We start from the raw sequence: 18,357 nt of genomic DNA, 5'->3' as shown, positions 1-18,357 counted from the left end.
TTCAGATTGCCTTGTCCTCCCCCACATGGAGAGACTCTGATATATGGCATAATAATGACGGTTCAGAGAAATTACTATTTCACCTACTGAGTGATTAATATGAAATAAGTTACTGAAACACTCGGTGCAGAGAAGATCAAGGAGAAATTTAGTTTTGTTTTAGAAAGAAAAAAATACAAGATAAAATACTGCTTTGCATACACAGAGTACTTTTCATCTGAGAATCTTTGCATACCCAGCAAGCCTAATTAATGAGAAAACCTCTAAGACAGAGAAGTGATGAGATAAGGAGCACAGATACCGGTGTTCTATTTCTGTGACTTTTAAAAACCAGGCTTGGTGTTTTCTTCTTTCATTAATGCACAAGTGTAGCTTTATGCAGCAACCACGAGATGTTCATCTTTCTGCTGAATGATTTCTCATGAAGGCATCGCACTGAGGAGGCATAGTAACCACATAGAATCCCACCCCCTGACTTTATTGATGTCCTGCGCTCTCTTTGCCATGGAAAACCATCCCTATCATTGTAGTGCAGTGAGCGTTCTCTGATAATCCAGTCTGCACTGTCCCTGAAAGGACAGTTTTGTTGCAGAAGAGAGCAAGTTATCTTCTTTATAAAAAATTATTCAAAACAAACATCCGTGAATCTAGGACTAATGTGCACTGAACGGGGACAGGCAGGGCTTCTTAACAGGTACCCTACCGTGTAATCTTCCTTTCATCTTCATTCAAAATCCCTTGGAGATTCAAGCTCCTCTTTACAAAAATATAAATTCTTCTAATTACTTATGTGTAGGATACATGATTTGATTTAGTCAAAGAGATATGCAATAATGTATCCTGGCATTTATTTTCGTCTTTTGTGACTTGGGGATAGATGCTGGATTTTTGTCCTATACCTTCTTCTTCATGTTTTTTTCCCCCTTCCTTCTCTCCACTTAAAAAAAAAAAAAAAAAAAGAGCCATTCTGGCAAAAGAGGAAATACCTTGAAAGGTAAAGATGATGGCTTTTAAAGATTTTTACAAAGAGTTTGATGTTCTGTAAAATAAAGCTAGTTGCCTTGTGCAAAAATAGCTGTTTTTGCTTGAAGAGGAGAAGGTACTGAGAGAGTTCAGTTTTTGTTTTTTTAATTCATCCAAGGTCTCTATACACGTGTCCAGGCATGTACAGATCTTTCACTTCTAGCCCACAACCCTCTTGTATTCTCAGAGCCCAGGATTCAGGCTTGTCCTCATCCTCTCCTGAGTCCTTCCTCTGGCTGCCAGAGCCCGCATTGCCTGGCTTCTCTCAGAGTGCACCCTGCTTGCCCAGTGATGTAAGGTTACTTCTTTCCTCATTAGCACAGAACACCTCCTGACACCATCACATCACCATTGTCCAATGAGGTGCCACAGTGACCTTTCCATTTTAACACATAACTGAGAATTTAGGAGAGCTGATCTAACACTTTCCAGATTAAATGTCAAATTCTTAAAATTCAGATGGATTTGGAATCCACCTAGGTATATTTCCTGCTCCCATTCCCAGCAGTCTACAGAGTACACTGATTAGCAGTAGCATTTTGTAATATCACTTAAGGCTTGAGCGCCGTGGAGTCCTGCCAGTAATGTTTAATTCACTTATATGTGCCAATTCATCTCTGTCAGGAGCCTATTAATTTCTTCACTATTTTACTCTGTCCCTAGCCCCTATATAATGAGACACCATGATCCCGATTTGTGTAACCAAAAAACTTAGAGTCTCTCATAAATTACCTCGGATCCCACTGCTTCCAGTGACCAGAAAGCCTCTGTATTTCTTTTTCATATTTAAATCAATTTTGCAAGCTCTTTCCTTTAAAAGAATACACTAGAACTCCAGGGTACCAAATAGTGAAATCTTAGCCAAAGTATGTGATTCTGATGGGCTCTTTAACATACATCCCTCTCCCAAGGAAGACTTCCATATTATCTTCCATACTAACTGTTCCCACAGGCACATCCATTTGTAGGAAGGGAACGTTAATAAATATCAGCCTCTGACTCTGCAGTCAGCACAGTCATCTGTGGGCAAGATGTCAAAATACGTATTCCATTGCTATAAAAGTCAAGACCCCCTAACAAATAAAGGTCAGAGATATAAAATTAACCCCACGGATATGCCATTGGCATCTCTGTATGGTGTGATCTTGGGTTAACAGGAGAGTAACAGCTAAGTGACTGGCTAGGAGAAATCAACATAGATTCAGGAGAGTCTGTCATTGTATTACCACATAAAATTCACATATGTCTCTGCTACCTGTTCTACATTTTTTTCAGGATTGGAGCAAAACATCAGGAGCTAAGGGAAAAGCAGGCAAGAGGTCTTATTGATTATGCTACTGGTGCAGCTGGATCACTGCATGATATGGACGATGATGAAATGGACCCCAACTATGCCAGAGTGAACCACTTCCGGGAACCGTGTACATCAGCAAGTGTCTATAGGTCACCATCTCCACCTCGGGCTGGACCCCTGGGTTACCATCGGGATGGCCGTCCTCTCTCTCCCGAGAGAGACCACTTAGAGGGTCTCTATGCCAAGGTCAACAAACCATATCATCCGCCAGTGCCAGTTGACAGGTAATATAACTTACTGAAAGACAAATATGGCTTTAATTCCGTAAGTTTCAAGTCATCTCTCCTGCTGAAGCCGATAAAAATATATCCTTTTAATCTATTAAAACTGAAATGAGATAGTCCCCTTGGTAAGAGCTAGGCTTTGACCCACCTGTAAGGTATCAGCCATCAAAAATAAAACAAAAAACCAGTCATAAGGTGGCATGAATGAATGGTAGTCGTTGAGGTCATGGTGCAACAGGGAGCAGTTTTTGAAGCGATATTGTGGCAGAGGACTAATGATGAAGACTTTGAAGGAATAATGTCCTTTCTCCTACAAGTCCTACTGTGAAAGACTTATTTGAGAAGATGTCATGACACTGGGAGGTGAGGAGTCAGAGAATGGTGGCTTCTACGTGGGTATAATGGAGCTGGAATTACAGAGAGCTGCAGAGGTGCAGAGGACCTTGAAAAGCAAGGTTGGGATTTTACACTCAAGGAAAATGTGATCCTGTATAGATGTTCATGGATTATCAGAGGTAGAAAAGGAGATAATCTTGGCAATAGGAGTTTGATGAAGTAGAGAAAGATAAGAGGTGACAAGGCCAAGGATCTTTAGGCTTAGCAGCTAAGGAAAGAGATAATAAGACCATCTGTCAGTACCATTGAAGTAGGTAGGGAACAAAATGATTTCAACCCCACCTCCTGCCACAAATAAAATGTCTCATCTCTTGAAAGGCTGATATAAGAGAGTTTTAGTCAATATACGTTGTTAGGTGACCCCTGGAATTACGCACGCAAGGAATGAGTTGACTGACCTTGGCTTAATCTGGCTGCAGCTTGAATTCTGGAGGGAGAAGGTGAGGGGGAAGGGTGGCAGGCACAAAGAGCTCTCATTCTAGATGAAAAAAAGACTTGTTTTCCAGATTTCTTTTGGTCTTGACAACCACCCAGTCCCTAGTAGTAACCAGCTTTTGTGAGCTAGCATGATACATTGCATCCGCTTACCATTTACATTTCCCCAGCTGGGTGATGTTATGCACTTTCAATTAGGTTGGGGAGAGGAAGGGAAATCATGGCATTTTTATGCAGACTGTAAAGTGTAGCTTCACAAGACTGATTACCTTTCAGAGCCTTTCCAATAACCAAGTGGGAAGGAAGGAGCAATTTTTAATCCTTACTGTCAAGCTTCCAGGTTGATAGTATTAAAGAAAGATGGTCAAGTTTTTCTTTGGCATAAAATGAAAATATAAATTCCTATGACTGTGTGAGACAGCCCCAATAACTAAACGGTTAATTCAAACGACTGATTAAGAGTTGGCCTTTTCTTCTAAGCCTTCATCTAGGGTTGAATTTTTATCATGTAAATGATAATACCACTCATGAGTCTCTTCTGGCCCAGACCAAAGCCAATCTTATTTTCCCTAAATCAGACAGGTCTTCATAGCAATCCCCTTTGCACATGCCCACTGCTAGAATCCCAGCACAGAGGGACTGTTTCTAGGAACCTCCAAAGCCAATAATTCCCTGTACTAATTCCATGGAAATAAACACAAGACATTCTATTTAAAAAAAAAGTTCACTGGCCAAATGCATATGGAGAATTCTGGATTATGCCCCACCGAGCAGGTTTTCTTACTGCAGTCTTCATATCCCCAATATGCTAACATGCATTGTAAGCCTCTAAAAGGAGCATACAACAATCAGCACTATCACTTTCTAAATTTTTGTCACTTAACGCTTATTTTGTTTTTCCAGATCCTATGGTTATTCTTTGGAACAGGAGGAGACTCTATCCTAATATAATTTTCGCCCATGTAGATTTGCCCAGTAAAGAAATTTCTTAGGGTTATGTTCACTGTAGCCAGTATAGAATGATATAAAAAAAAAATGTTATTTACTCCCCAGCCCAGACAGAGGTATAAGTGATCGTCTTTCCTTTGGCTCCCATTGTATTAATAAATGATCTGAAGCTCTGTCTTCAGTGGAGTTTTAGTCACTTGTCATATTTTTTGGGTAATAGATCAAAGTATGACTCTTTATGCCAGAATTATCTCTATTCTGTTCTTCTCTTTCATTATATTTGAAGATCATTCTGCTCCTTGTTCTTTAAGTCTTAAAATGAGCAGTTTTTGTCTCGGCACACCATAAGCGCTCGCTCATCATCATTGTTAATATTATTACTGTCCTTTATCATGAAATTCTCAACTTTCCTGGTATGCCTGGGAACAAGGTGAGTCTAAGAGGAGTGTTGCTGTGGGCATATCTCACATGGTGTCTGTAAGCAGGAACCATGAGTTCCAAGCCTACCCTATGTACAATTAGAGGCATGTCATTCATTTTGTGATCTGTTTGGTCTTTCATTCAGCAAACACTCATTTGGCACCTACTGTGTTCTAGCTACTGTAGTAAGTTCTAGGGAAGATACAAAGATGATTAAGAAGTGGCCCCAGTCCAGAGAAAGTTGTATTCTAGTTAGAAGGGGATCGACACATATGGAAATAGATCGTTGCAATATAATGTAAACAGAAGAAAAAGAAATTTTTCTAACTCTGCTGGTCAGGAAGGATCTTCAAAAGGGAGTAGAATTTGGACTGGCTCTAGAGGGATTAGTAAATATTGACCAGATCTGGTAGAAAAATTGTTTTCCTTATGGTATAATTAGCATATACAAGGGTAAAGTGGGCTGAAACAGCATGGCATGTTGGGGAAGCTCTGAAGCATCCAGAACATGGAGTGTGGATGGGAAAGAAAGTAATAGGAATAGGAAATGTGTCTGGAAAGATGGTTAGAGCCATATTATGAAGGAAGAGTTTCCATCTTATGTTCTTATATATTGATTGGTAGTAGCTGTCTGGATATCTGTGCTAAGAAGAGTTCTGAAGTTATACTGAAATCATGGTGTCTACCCTGGGCTCCAGAGGATGAGTTGAAGATGTGTGCAATCGGCATTTATTTATATATTGGCTAATCCCATGGACACTGGGAGCCATCAAAGTGTCATAATTGGGGAATGAGCTGATAGTCTTGTATTTGGGGAAAAATAGCTTTGCCAGTTTGATGGCAGACAAAGAGGAAGATGATTAGACTATAAGACAAATTAAGATATGATTACAGTATTGAAAGATGGGAAGGGCCTGGAATAAGAGAGTGGCATTGGATACAGGAAAAAAAAAAAAGAAATAGCCAAAAACTTTAGCAGAGCCACAGAGGTGAGGCTTTCAAATACTTCAGGGAGGCCAATAGAAAGGGAAATAAAAGGAGGATTTAGGATATAGCCACTAAGAGGTCTTCAACTAATTTAGAGAGAACAATTTCAGTAGCTAGATAGGAGCAGAGGGAAATTGCAATGTGAGGAGAATTGATAAAGTGGTAAGAACTTAGCAAGCTTGGTGATAAAGAGAGCATTGTTGTTACAGGATGGAAGAGGTTGCAGCTTTGAAGTTCCTTACATAATAGTACAGTTGACCCTTGAACAATACAGGGGTTAGGAGCACTGACCCCCACCTCCGCTCGTAGAAAACTTGCGTATAACTTTTAACTCCCTAAAAACTTAACTACTAATAGCCTACTGTTGACCAAGAAGCCTTACCAATGACATAAACAGTCCATTAACACATATTTTGTATTTCATATGTATTATATACTGTAGTGTTACAATAAAGTAAGCTACAGGAAAAAAAGTTAGGACAATCATAAAGAAGAGAAAATACATTTATAGTACTGTGCTGTATTTATAAAAAAAAAAAAAGTCTGTGTATAAGTGGAACTGTGCAGCTCAAGCTAGTGTTGTTCAAGGGTCAACTGTGTTTCAGAGTTAAAAAGAGAATTCAGAGACCATCCAGAATAGCCTTTTCATATTATTAAAGAAACTGAGGCCCAGAGAAGTTTGAGTGACTTGCCCAACGTCACATAGCATGGAGTAAGGACTTTATTCTAGATTCCTTTTATGTTATACAATCTTTTCCTTACACTACACCATTATATAGACCCATACTCTCATTTCCTAGTTAAGGGAACTAGTACCCAGATAGGTGGATTGGCATCCATTTGGCTCCCAACATGCGAATGGCAGGTTAAATCTTGGACTTTGGAATGAGGCTGACCTGGGTTCAGTCCTCTTCCAGACATTACTGCATGACTTTCAGTAAGTTGACTTTTCTGAGATGCCATTTTTCATCTTCATGCATATAATTCAATAAACATTTATTGAATCTACTGAGTGCCAGGACATGAGTTCAGTGCAGAGCTCACTGGGGAACAAGGAGGGAGATGGGTACCTTTCTCTGGAGCTTTCAGTCCACTGGAGGCTACAAAGATGCAAACAGGTAGTGAGAACACAGTGCGAAAAGTGCTTTATATGGGAAGCATAGGGTGCCTGGTGCAGCTGGAGCTGGGGGTGGGAGGCACAGAGAATGGCATGGGGGTGAGAGAAAGCATGGTGTTTTAGTGGAACTATAAGAAGCTCAGTAAAATAGAAACCTGAGTGAGAGAGTAAATGGCCAGAAATAAAAATGGGAGAGTTCAAGAGCTGGGCAAAAAGCAGAAGATATAGCTTTGGCAGGCTTTGATGGGGAGTTTGGACTTTATCCTGAGATGTGGGGCAGGATTGGGGTTAATTAAGGAAGGGCTCACTAATGTGACACATAATGCTGGCCTTCAGCCTACCATGAAATGGCCATTTATCCTCACCTCCTTATTTGCTAAAGGAGGATTATCATAATAGCCTTACATGTTATAATGGTCAAATACAATTTTGCATTTTTCATTTTTTGGTATCTCTATATAGAACAAATCTCTATCTGTCCATGTATCTCTGTGTCACAGGGACATGTCATATGTGTGGCCCACAGTGGCTTCCTAACAGAAACAACTAATTTCTGCCTCTTAACTCCCTGCTTCTCGAGGCTTGGCCCTGAATCTGCAGCCTTTTTTTTTTTTTTTAAAGATTTTTATTTATTTATTTGAGAGAGAGAGAATGAGAGACAGCATGAGAGGGAGGAGGGTCAGAGGGAGAAGCAGACTCCCCACCGAGCAGGAAGCCCGATGTGGGACTCGATCCCGGGACTCCAGGATCATGACCTGAGCCGAAGGCAGTCGCTTAACCAACTGAGCCACCCAGGCGCCCAATCTGCAGCCTTTCTAAGAAAAAGCTGGCTTATAAAGGATTCCTCTGTAAATGATGGTGGCTAAAACCAATCCCTATCTCTATGACAGAATCATAGGACTGGATTCTCGTGGTGCTGGTTCTCCCAGGATTCAAATATGACAGCTACTTATGGTAGATGTGCTCATTTGTCACTGCAACACCAGCAATTAAAGGGCTCCCACAGCATAAGAACATGAAGGCTTTAGAACAGTCCCAACTAGGGGGAATAGAAGGTGTGTGTAGCACTTGACATGGCTGCAGTTTTGCATTCACTCACATGATGACTTGACATTCTTTACTAGAGGTCGCCAAATATATTTGATCACTACCCTAACTGTGAAAATGCTTTCGGGTGTTAACTCCCCAAAATATATGCCTTTGATTGTAAGTGACATACACTTACTTACCTTACTCATGATATTATTATATGCATTATAGATCATATTGTAAAATACAGAAGTTAATAAGAGAATGAGACTTTTTAAGCTGTGGTAATAGTTCTGTTTTCTTTCTCCCCTCAAATGTGCACACAGCCCATTTTAGAGACCACTGGTTTCCACTTCAGGATCCACAGGGATAGGGACCTTGTATGCTTTTGTTCATCATTATCTCCTCAGTTCCTAGAGCAGTCCGTACTCAATAAATATTTTTGGAATGAACGAATGAATCATTTGACAGAATCTTAGAGCTGATTGAGACTTTAGGGGGTCGAGTCTCACATCCCATCCATCAGAGGCATCTTCTCCACAAAATCCCTCACAGGATGTCATTTAACCCGTGTTGGCATACTTACAGTGACAAGAATTCATGAGACATCCCTTTTTACTTTCAGATTATTCTAATTGGTACAGAGGTGCTCACTTTGTATCCACCCAAATGCTGTCTCCATGTAACATTTACTATAGATCCTGGATTGACCTACCTGGACACAGAATCTAAGCCTCACGAGTAGCCCTTCCTTTGGATGTTTGAGGTGATTGCTATGATCACCTTCATTAACAAATGTTTACTGAACTCCAAATATGTACCAGGCTCTATGTTTAGACCTGACCTTACAAAGATGAAGAAAACAAGCACATAACCTTGAGAAGTATAATCATTTATTTAGTATTAGTACAGAAATCATTCATTTAGTACAGCTATAACTTCTAATATCACTTAAGTAAAGCACTTGGAGATGTGTTTTTAGTTTCTACCTCCTCTAGCAGTCCTAATCATTTAAATTATAACCCATACCTGTAGCCTTCTTGGTAGCCATATTCTGAATATGCTCAAGTCTATTGAGTTTATGATTGCCTTCTGTTGCATGGCATGGAGAACTGGACACCATATTTCAGATATAGTGTGAAAAAAAGGCATAGAAAATCAATGAGACTCTTGCAAATCTTTTGATCTTAATTTGTTATACTTATTAATGCTGCCTTAATTTTTATGTCAGCTGTCATTATTGATGTATACTGCACTTTTTAACTAAAAGCTCTGTTTTGTTGCTATCAATTTTGAGTTACTATCAAGCCAAATATTCGCAAATATATTGTGCAAAATCCTATATTTTTACAATTATCTCTTTAAACATAGGATATTCTCTTTATCCGAGTTAAATATTTGCTTGTTAGGTTTAGCCCATTGTTGTAGCCAATAAAGATATTTTAAAGTATTGATTTTTGTCCTCTAATATATTAGCTATCTTTCCTAGGTTTATACCATCCTCATATTTAATCATTATGGACTCATCCATGCCATTGATAAGATCGTTGATCAATGTCAAGTATAATCCCTGCAACACATCACTCAAGACCTCTATTAATCAACACTTTTTGGGATGTTCAGTTAACTATCAATCCAGTCTACTGTTATTTAGTGTGCATTCTCCAGTTCATCTGTGAACATTGTGGAAGACTTTGTCAAATACTTTAGTGATATTAAGGTACACTGTTTTTGTGAGAAACCATTGATTTACCAATCTAGAAGAAAGGGAATTACTTGTTCTTGGTGAATCCTGTAGCCTTTTTCTCTTCCTGATATTCACAAATAATGTGTCCATTTAGACTTAATTATGCAAAATAAGACTTTCTGTGGTCCAGTATAATACTAGGCACTTAATATCTGCTTATCAAATACTTACTGACTTACATACTACAGCTGTGAAATTAAGGTGGCCAACAGTAGACAGCTCCTCAGTATCCCTGTTAAGAAACCTTGATTCCCAGCAGGTATTCATCAATGTTTGTAGGAAACTTCCATTGAGTTGTATTCCACAGATCATACAAAGAAGTTTAGAAACTGTCCTTACCCTCAAGGAACTCAGTCTAACAGAGAAAACTACCTCATAAACAAATAATTACAGTATAATGTGTTCCATTAGAATAGAGGTATATAAAAGACATATTATAAAAATTATGAAATTGCATATGCATCTAATTTGGGAAAGACCAGAGACTGTGGATTACTCTTTCTAAGTAGTTGGCTCAAATATATTAATTTTTCGAAGCCTCAGTTTCCTCACTGTAAAATGGGGACAAGAGTATACCCTATTTCCTATGGATTGTTTGTAGAATAAATGAAATTATCCCAGTGCCTGGTTCAATAAATATTGACTGTAACAATTTAGGAAGGTCATTAGACTATGTATTATTGGACAATATTATATATTATTGGGCTAAGTATTAAGAAAGTTACTGAACTAAATACAACTATTTGGGAAGGCTATTGATTATATTTAGCTGCTGACCCTTAAAATCATGGGTTTGGGAACCTGTTAGATTCTGTTTCATGGTCACATAGTTGATGGTTAATTCCTAATTCTAGCCCAAACTCTTGCTGGTATATTTCCCAATCATAAGAATTAGAAGGTAGAAACAGAAAAGAAAATGAGGGTTTAAAAGGCATCAAAACTAGAAAACAGTTCAGATTCTTTTATATCAATCATATCATCTATATATGTGAAAAGCACAGTTATTACACATTTACCTACCCTGTCGATTGCTTGTTAAAAACCATTCCTGCCTCATTAGATGTCCCTAAACTTGTCATCAGAACTAACGCTGTCTTCCTGCCCCTTGAATCTCCATTTGGTTCAGGCTCGAGCTCATGCACAGTCCATAGGATGAACTAGCCCAATTTTCTGTGAGTCCCAGAAGAGCTGTCATTAACAGTAGTGTGTCAAATCATACCCTATTTGGCTGTAAACAACCAAAATCCCAACCGATATATTTGTCTCACCCTTTTAAGAATTTAGGTGGTTTGGGCCTCATTAAGTGACCTCTTTTCATTTTTCTCCTCTGCTTTCCCCAGTAGTTAGACTGTTTTTTCATGTTACATCATGATTCCAAGAAACCTGTTGCAACTCTAGGCTTTGGGTCCACTTTCCAAGGAGAAAGGGATAAATACGCCAGTCAAGTCCATCCCTTTGAAAAAAATCTCACAGAAGACCCTAACAACTTCTCCCTGGCAAAAACTATATTTAAAAGTCTCTTCTAGGTGCAAGAGGGTATTGAGAAATAGTATTTCATCTTCACTAAACAAAGACAAGGGAGAAAGGAGTTGCAAGTAGCTTGTAGGGAGCCATCCTATGGCATCCACCACAAATAGATTACCTCTAGATGACTTATCTTCTTTTGTTTTCACTTCCATTAATAATGCAAAAGTTATAGATTAATGCTACATAGCACTCTGTTCAAATATATTATTAACTTCCTGTGGGAGGCTATCCTTATTATGTAGACCCTCTTTCATAGCTGAGACAGAAATATTTCAGTCTGAGTAACTTCTAATATCACTTAAGTAAAGCAGGTGGAGGACATACATTCTTAGTTTTAATGACCACTGAAAAGTATGTTTTGGAAAATTCTAAGATAAGGGTGATGAAGGATAGAAAAAGTGTTAATAGGAAAGCTTCCTAGCCACCTAGCTGTGTGAACAGCTGGGTGTGAAAATATCTTGTGCTATTTGGGCAATGCAGGATAATTGATACCTAGTTTCTTGATTTCAGAGATTTGGCACCTCATTGAGGCACGACTCTGTCATTCACTGTTCATGCCTCTGTTGGTATGTGTCCCCACTCTCTCTCTAGTGATTGTTCCTTTTATTTCTACTTCAGTTTAATGGCTTTCTGCTCTCACGTCTGACTCACAGTTTTGCTAGGCTGTGTGTAGGAAGTTTAACAGTGATGACTTGGAGATGTGTTTTTAGTTTCTACAAACAGAGCCAACGTGATCTCATTTCAGTTTGGGAATCCCAGTGATAAATGCCATTTCCATAGAGAGTTAAAATTCATCAGTTGAACAAAGCAATCAGTTTTTTTTTTCTTAGAACATATTACCATCAATTTTTAAGTGACTTTTAAACAATAATGAGAAATCTCTTAATGAAACCATCTCTATGACCAGATAAGTGCTAATAATAACTGATATACCATTAACTCTACTTTCTTCCATCCCCACTCTTTAAAACTTGATGTTCTCATTAATTTTTTTCTTTTCCGTCTTCTGAGAGCCCTACTCTTGGGATTATGCTAGACTTGTGTCTGCCTAAGTTGTCAGCTTCCAGGGTGACAAATGTAGATAACCTTCTCCTCTATTATACATGAGCTAGACAAGGAGGGTTGGTACTTAGTGACCATCCATCTGCAAGACCTCCACCCCCTTGCCATCTTCAGCCCTACTGGTAGTAAGTGGACATGTTTGAGGAGTGCTTGCCAAAGGATTACTCTGATTTCCTAAAGCTGTCATTTAAGAACTGACTGGACTGTTTTTCAAACAAATGACCTGATCCTTAAGGTATATTTATCTAACTTATCCAGTTTACAAAGAGGAGGTGGGAGGAAGTGTGCAGAATTTCTTTAGACATATAAATAACACAAAGAAAATAGAACTGAATACAGTCTCTGTCCTCCTGAGGGATACAGCTGATATTTTGGAATATTAATGGTGGCATGCTGTAATAAGGGTAAGCCAAAGATGCTGTAGGAGCTCCTGACAGGGCACTGAATGCAGATCTGGGTGGTCAAACAAGGCTCTTTGAAGGAATATATATTCTGACCTAAAGAACAAGCAGAAATCAATTGTGCAGGCAGAAGAGCATGTGCAAAGACCCAAAGAGAAAACATGGTGCATTTAGGGTAGTAATTGCATATATCAGAAGATCTGGAGTGTGGTACATAAATTAAGCCAGCTGTAGGCAAGAAATGAAGGTCAACATAAGCCATATTCTTAAAGGCCATATCATCTAAGATAAAATAATTGGTGTCTAGCTCAAGAGCAGCAGGGAACCCTTGAAATGGGGCTTTAGAGAGGCAAAAGAAATCCTGTAGAGTAGGTATCTATTAAAACTCGATGTTCTCATTATTTTTTTTTTCTTTTCCATCTTCTGAGAGCCCTACTCTTGGGATTATGCTAAACTTGTGTCTGCCTAAGTTGTCAGCTTCCAGGGTGACAAATGTAGATAACCTATGAGAAACTGGAAGCTCAGAAAAATTAAGAAACTTGCCTATGGTGCCACAAGTAATAAGTGATCAGAGCCAGGATTCCAACCCAGATATGACTCCAAAACCCATGTGTGAGCTTCCACCTATGCTAGGTTTTTTTCAAACTGCAGGTTGTAACCTATAAGTACATCTTGAAAACAGTGTAGTGAGCTCAATCAACATTTTTTTAAGAAAATAAGGTAGAAAAGATCATTACCTAGATTATAATAAGAATTATTTAATAATTTTTAATAAGATTCTATGTGTATGTAAAACATACATATGTGCATATCTACAAAAGGTATACATGTAGCTGAGTACTGGGACATGATGCAAAATGCATTTGTCACTATAGATTACAGTAGAAAATGGTGGAAGCCACTAAACATGTGCAAAAAGCATGCATGTTGCTCCTTACCTGCCAGACATCCTACTGTCCCTCATTCATTCATTCGTTCATTCATTCCATTAAAAGAATAGTAGATGCCTATCATGTGCAAAGCACCTTACTCAAGACTATGGAGGTACAAGGACATATCAGAATCCTTGGGTTTTGACCAACTTCTCTGTAGTAGTGCTAGATTTGTGTTGATCTACCACACTTACTCCAGGCCTCTTGTGACCTGTGGTTTGCATTAATCTATTAGGCTAAGCCACATACCTTTTCATTACACAGTCTTTGCCGATGTTAAAGACAGATTCCAAAGTGCCCTCTTTATAAGTTCTATATTTAATGCAATGTGTAATCAGGAATAGGCCATTGTTAGGTCAATTGCTTTCCTATATTTATCTTTTCAAACAATAAATAATCAGTGGGATGAGAAAGGGCAGTAACAAATAGTTTGAATGTTAGTACTCATTAATATCCAACATCTTAAAGAGATGTTTTAATATTTATATGCTGTGGAATACCCTCCCCTCCGGAGAGCTGACTGAGGATTGATATAAACCCATCCAGAAATAGAATTCAAGAGACGTAATCTTACACAGACTTTTAATTAATCCTGAGCAAGCACTCTGGATTCCCTCAAACTTGGCCATTACTCAGCTCCTCACTTTCCAAATCGCTAAGATCTCTGAGCACAAAGCTAGGAGGAATACTCTCTTCAATGCAAATGCAGTGGATTTTCTATATCAGGGTCAGTAGGTGGTCTGCGCCTGAGCCATACCCGTCCTTAGAGCAAAGCCTGACTGGATATTCTTATGCCACTTTCTCTACTGATTTTCCCACCTTCCCACTGGCTTAGTTTCCTCACCTCTAAAGTGAGCATAAGCATAGTGCCTACATAAGACTGTTAGAAGAATTTAACTGTGTGTATGTATATGTATATGTATATGTATATATAAGTATATATATATACAGCATACTGTATTCATATAAATACAAAAAGCAGCATCTGTCAGTTAAGCATCATTTAAGTTAATATTATCTATGTTAGTATCTATGTATTTTATATCATCCTAACAGTAAGATTACTATTAATCACCTAGGAATGAATTGAAGTTGGGTAGAAAATTCTAAAATGTTCTTCTCCATTTAGTAGATTTTTTTTTAATTTGGTGGAACATTTCTTGCCAACATGACTTCATGTATTTTTTTTCCTTTTTTCATAACCCTATGCTTATAGTTATTATATATGGTCCTATTTTATATAGTTAAAATTATTTTTAACTCTTTATTTTGAGCTTTTTATAAAGTCACAAGAAGTTGCAAATATAGTACAGAGAAATCCTTGTACTCTTCACCAAGTTTTCTCCAATAGCTGCATCAATATAATTATAGTACAACATGAAAACCAGTAATTTGACATTGGTACAGGTGTGTATAGTTCTATGCCAATTTTATCACACATGTGACCACTGCTGCAATCAAGATACAGAACTATTTCATCACCACAAAGGTATTCCTCAAGCTATCCCCTTATACACATCTTTCTTTCCTCCATCCCCAATCCCTGGCAACCACTCATCTGTTTTCCATCTCTGTAATCCTGTTATTTCTAGAATACTCCCTAAAAGGAATCAAGTAAATGGGTAACTATGTGACCAGTGAGATCGGCTTTTTTCACACAACATGATGACCTTGAGATCCACCCAAGCTATTGTAGGTATCAATAGTTCATTCCTATTTATTGCTGAGTAATATTTCATGGTGTGGATTCAATCATTTACCTATTGAGTGACATATTAGTTGTTTCCAGTTTGGAGCTATTACAAATAGAGCTGCTATAAATAATCATCTACAGATTTCTGTGTGAAGAGAAGCTTTGTTTATTCTTTTTCTGTTAGGCCTTTTATTTCCTTTTCTTGCCTTATGGCACTGGCTAGAATTTCCAGTACTATGTTGAACAGCAAAGGTGAGAGCAAATATTCTTTTTTTTTTTTTTTGCCTTTTGTTTTCTTTTTTTTTATTCTTATGTTAATCCCCATACATTACATCATTAGTTTTAGATGAAGTGTTCCATGATTCATTGTTTGTGCATAACACCCTGTGCTCCATGCAGAATGTGCCCTCCTCAATACCCACCACCAGGCCAACCCATCCTCCCACCCCCCTCCCCTCTACTTGTTCTTGATCTTAAGAGAAAAGCATTTGGTCTTTCCCCCATTGAGTATGATGTTGGCCATAGGTTTTTCTGTAGATGTATTTATCAAATTGAGGAAATTGTCCTAATTTCTAGTTTTCTAAGGGTTTTTATCATAAATGTATGTTGAGCCTTATCAGATGATTTTTCAGCTTCAACTGATATGATCATGTGATTGCTCTCTTCTAGCCTGTTAACATGTTGGATTGCATTTATGGCTTTTCAGCCATTGAACCAGCCTTGCATCCTGGCATAAAACCTATTTGGTCATGGCATATAGTTCTTTTCATATCTTAATTTCATTTGCTAATATTTTGATAAGAATTTTTGCATCTGGGACACCTGGGTGGCTTAGTCAGTTAAGCGTCTGCCTTTGGCTCAGGTCATGATCCCAGGGTCCTGGAATTGAGTCCTGCATTGGGCTCCTTGCTCAGCAGGGAGCCTGCTTCTCCCTCTGCCTAATGCTCCCCACTGCTTGTGCTCTCTCTTGCTCTCACTCTCTCTCTCTCTGACAAATAAATAAATAAAAATCTTAAAAAAAATTGGGGTGGGTGCCTGGGTGGCTCAGTCATTAAGTGTCTGCCTTCGGCTCAGATCATGATCCCAGGGTCCTCGGATCGAGCCCCCCAATCGGGCTCCATGCTCAGTGGGAGGCCTGCTTCTCCCTCTCCCACTCCCCCTGCTTGTGTTCCCTCTCTCACTATCTCTCTCTGTCAAATAAATAAATAAAATCTTAAAAAAAAAATTTTTTTTTTTGCATCTACATTCATGGGAGATATTGGTCAGTAGTTTCATTTTGTTTTCTTTTGTTTTGTACTGTCATTGGCTTTGGTACCACGGTTCACTGGCTTCATTGAATGTGAAGGGAAGTGTCACCTCTTCTTTTTCTGGAAGAAATTGTATATAACTAGTGTTACTTCCTCTTTAAACATTTGATAGAATTCTCCAGAGAAACCATCTAGGCTTAGAGATATCTTTTTTGGGACGTTTTTAATTATAAATTTGATGCCCTTAATAATTAGAAGATTATTCCTATAGACTATTCCTATACTATTGTGTGAATTGTGGTAGCTTTCACTTTTCTAGGAGTTGGTTCATTTAAGTTGTCAAATTTATGTGTGGAGTTGTTCATAGCATTTCCTTATTGTTCTCTTGATAAGATGTTCTCTTATTGAACTGCAGAGTCTGTTGTAATATCATCCTCTGTTTCATTCCTGATATTTGTAATTTGTCTCTTCTTTTTTTTACTTTGTCAGTCTTGTTGGAGCTTTGTCAGTTTTATTGATTTTTTCAAAAACCAAGCTACTTTGTTTTATTAATTTTCTCTGTTTTTCTGTCTCCAATTTTATTGATTTCTGTTCTTTATTATTTCCTTTCTTCTGCTTGCTTTGTTGGGTTTTTTGTTTCGTTTTGTTTTGTTTTGTTTCTTAAAGTAGGAGTTTAGATTTTATATTTGGGCCTTTCTTTTTTTCTAATGAAAGCATTTAATGCTATAAATTTCCCTCCTGCTCTGCTTTAGCTGTATCCTATATATTTGGTATGTTGTGCTTGCATTTCATTCAGTTCAATGTTTGTTTGTTTTTTAATTTTCCTTGAGACTTCTTTGATCCATGAACTATTTACAAGTGTGTTGTTTCATTTCCAAATGATGGGAGACTTTCCTATTATCTTTCTGTTGTTGACTTATAGTTTTGTTTTGTTTTTTTTCAAAGATTTTATTTATTTATTCATGACAGACAGAGAGAGAGAGGCAGAGGGAGAAGCAGGCTCCCGAGGAGCAGGGAGCCCAATGCGGGACTCGATCCCAGGACCCTGAGATCATGACCTGAGCCAAAGGCAGACACTTAACCATCTGAGCCACCCAGGTGCCCGACTTATAGTTTTATCCCATTTTAGTTAAAGTTAAAATAGCTTCCTATGATTGTGGATTTATTAATTTCTCCTTTTAGTCTTGTCAATTTTGGCTTTATATATTTTGCAGCTTGTTATTAGGTTCACAAAATTTAGGAATGTCATGAATTCCTGTGGGATTGACCCTTTTATCATCATGACTCATCTTACTTTATTCCCTAGTAATGACTAGTGCTTCAAAGTCTACTGTCTGATATTGTTATAGCTATACCATCTTTCTTTTGCTTAATTTTTAATTAATATATATTTTTCATCTCTTTACTTTCAACATTTCTGGATCCTTATATTTAAAGTGTGTCTTTTATAAGAGACCTATAATTAAATTTGGTTTTGTTTTGATATCCAGTCAAACAATCTGTGTTTTAATTGTAGTATTTAGTCTGTTTACATTTAATGATACTGCAGATGATTTTCTACTTTTCCACCCATTCTATGTTTATCTTTCTCTCCTTTCTTCTTTTTAAAGTGTATTAATCAAGAATTTTGTATGATTCAATTTTTTTTTTTTTACCTCTGTGAGTTTGTTATGCAATCTTATATTCTCCTTTTAGGTACCTTTATTACTCAAAAGATTATAATATACATTCCTGATTTATTGTATTTCAAAATAAATTAGTACTTTTATCATTTCCTAAATAATACATAAAACTTGGAATACTTTACATTTAATC

At 37.8% G+C, this 18,357-nt stretch overlaps 1 protein-coding gene across 4 annotated transcripts in view; it reads left to right on the top strand.

The window, feature by feature from the left end:
• Positions 1-18,357, top strand: part of PARD3B (par-3 family cell polarity regulator beta) — a 985,082-nt gene that overhangs the window by 827,040 nt on the left and 139,685 nt on the right. For all 4 annotated transcript variants that reach the window (XM_081813815.1, XM_081813816.1, XM_081813818.1 and 1 more), the window contains one exon: positions 2,299-2,601. In XM_081813815.1, the coding sequence (XP_081669941.1) occupies positions 2,299-2,601 (303 nt within the window). The remainder of the gene's footprint in view (positions 1-2,298; positions 2,602-18,357) is intronic.

Source organism: Leptonychotes weddellii, chromosome 3 (assembly GCF_054177405.1).
Source record: "Leptonychotes weddellii isolate Sample4059 chromosome 3, ASM5417740v2, whole genome shotgun sequence".
NCBI lineage: Eukaryota > Metazoa > Chordata > Mammalia > Carnivora > Phocidae > Leptonychotes > Leptonychotes weddellii.
The sequence above is the reverse complement of the archived record's forward strand: the minus strand, read 5'-3'. Positions and strand labels throughout refer to the sequence as shown.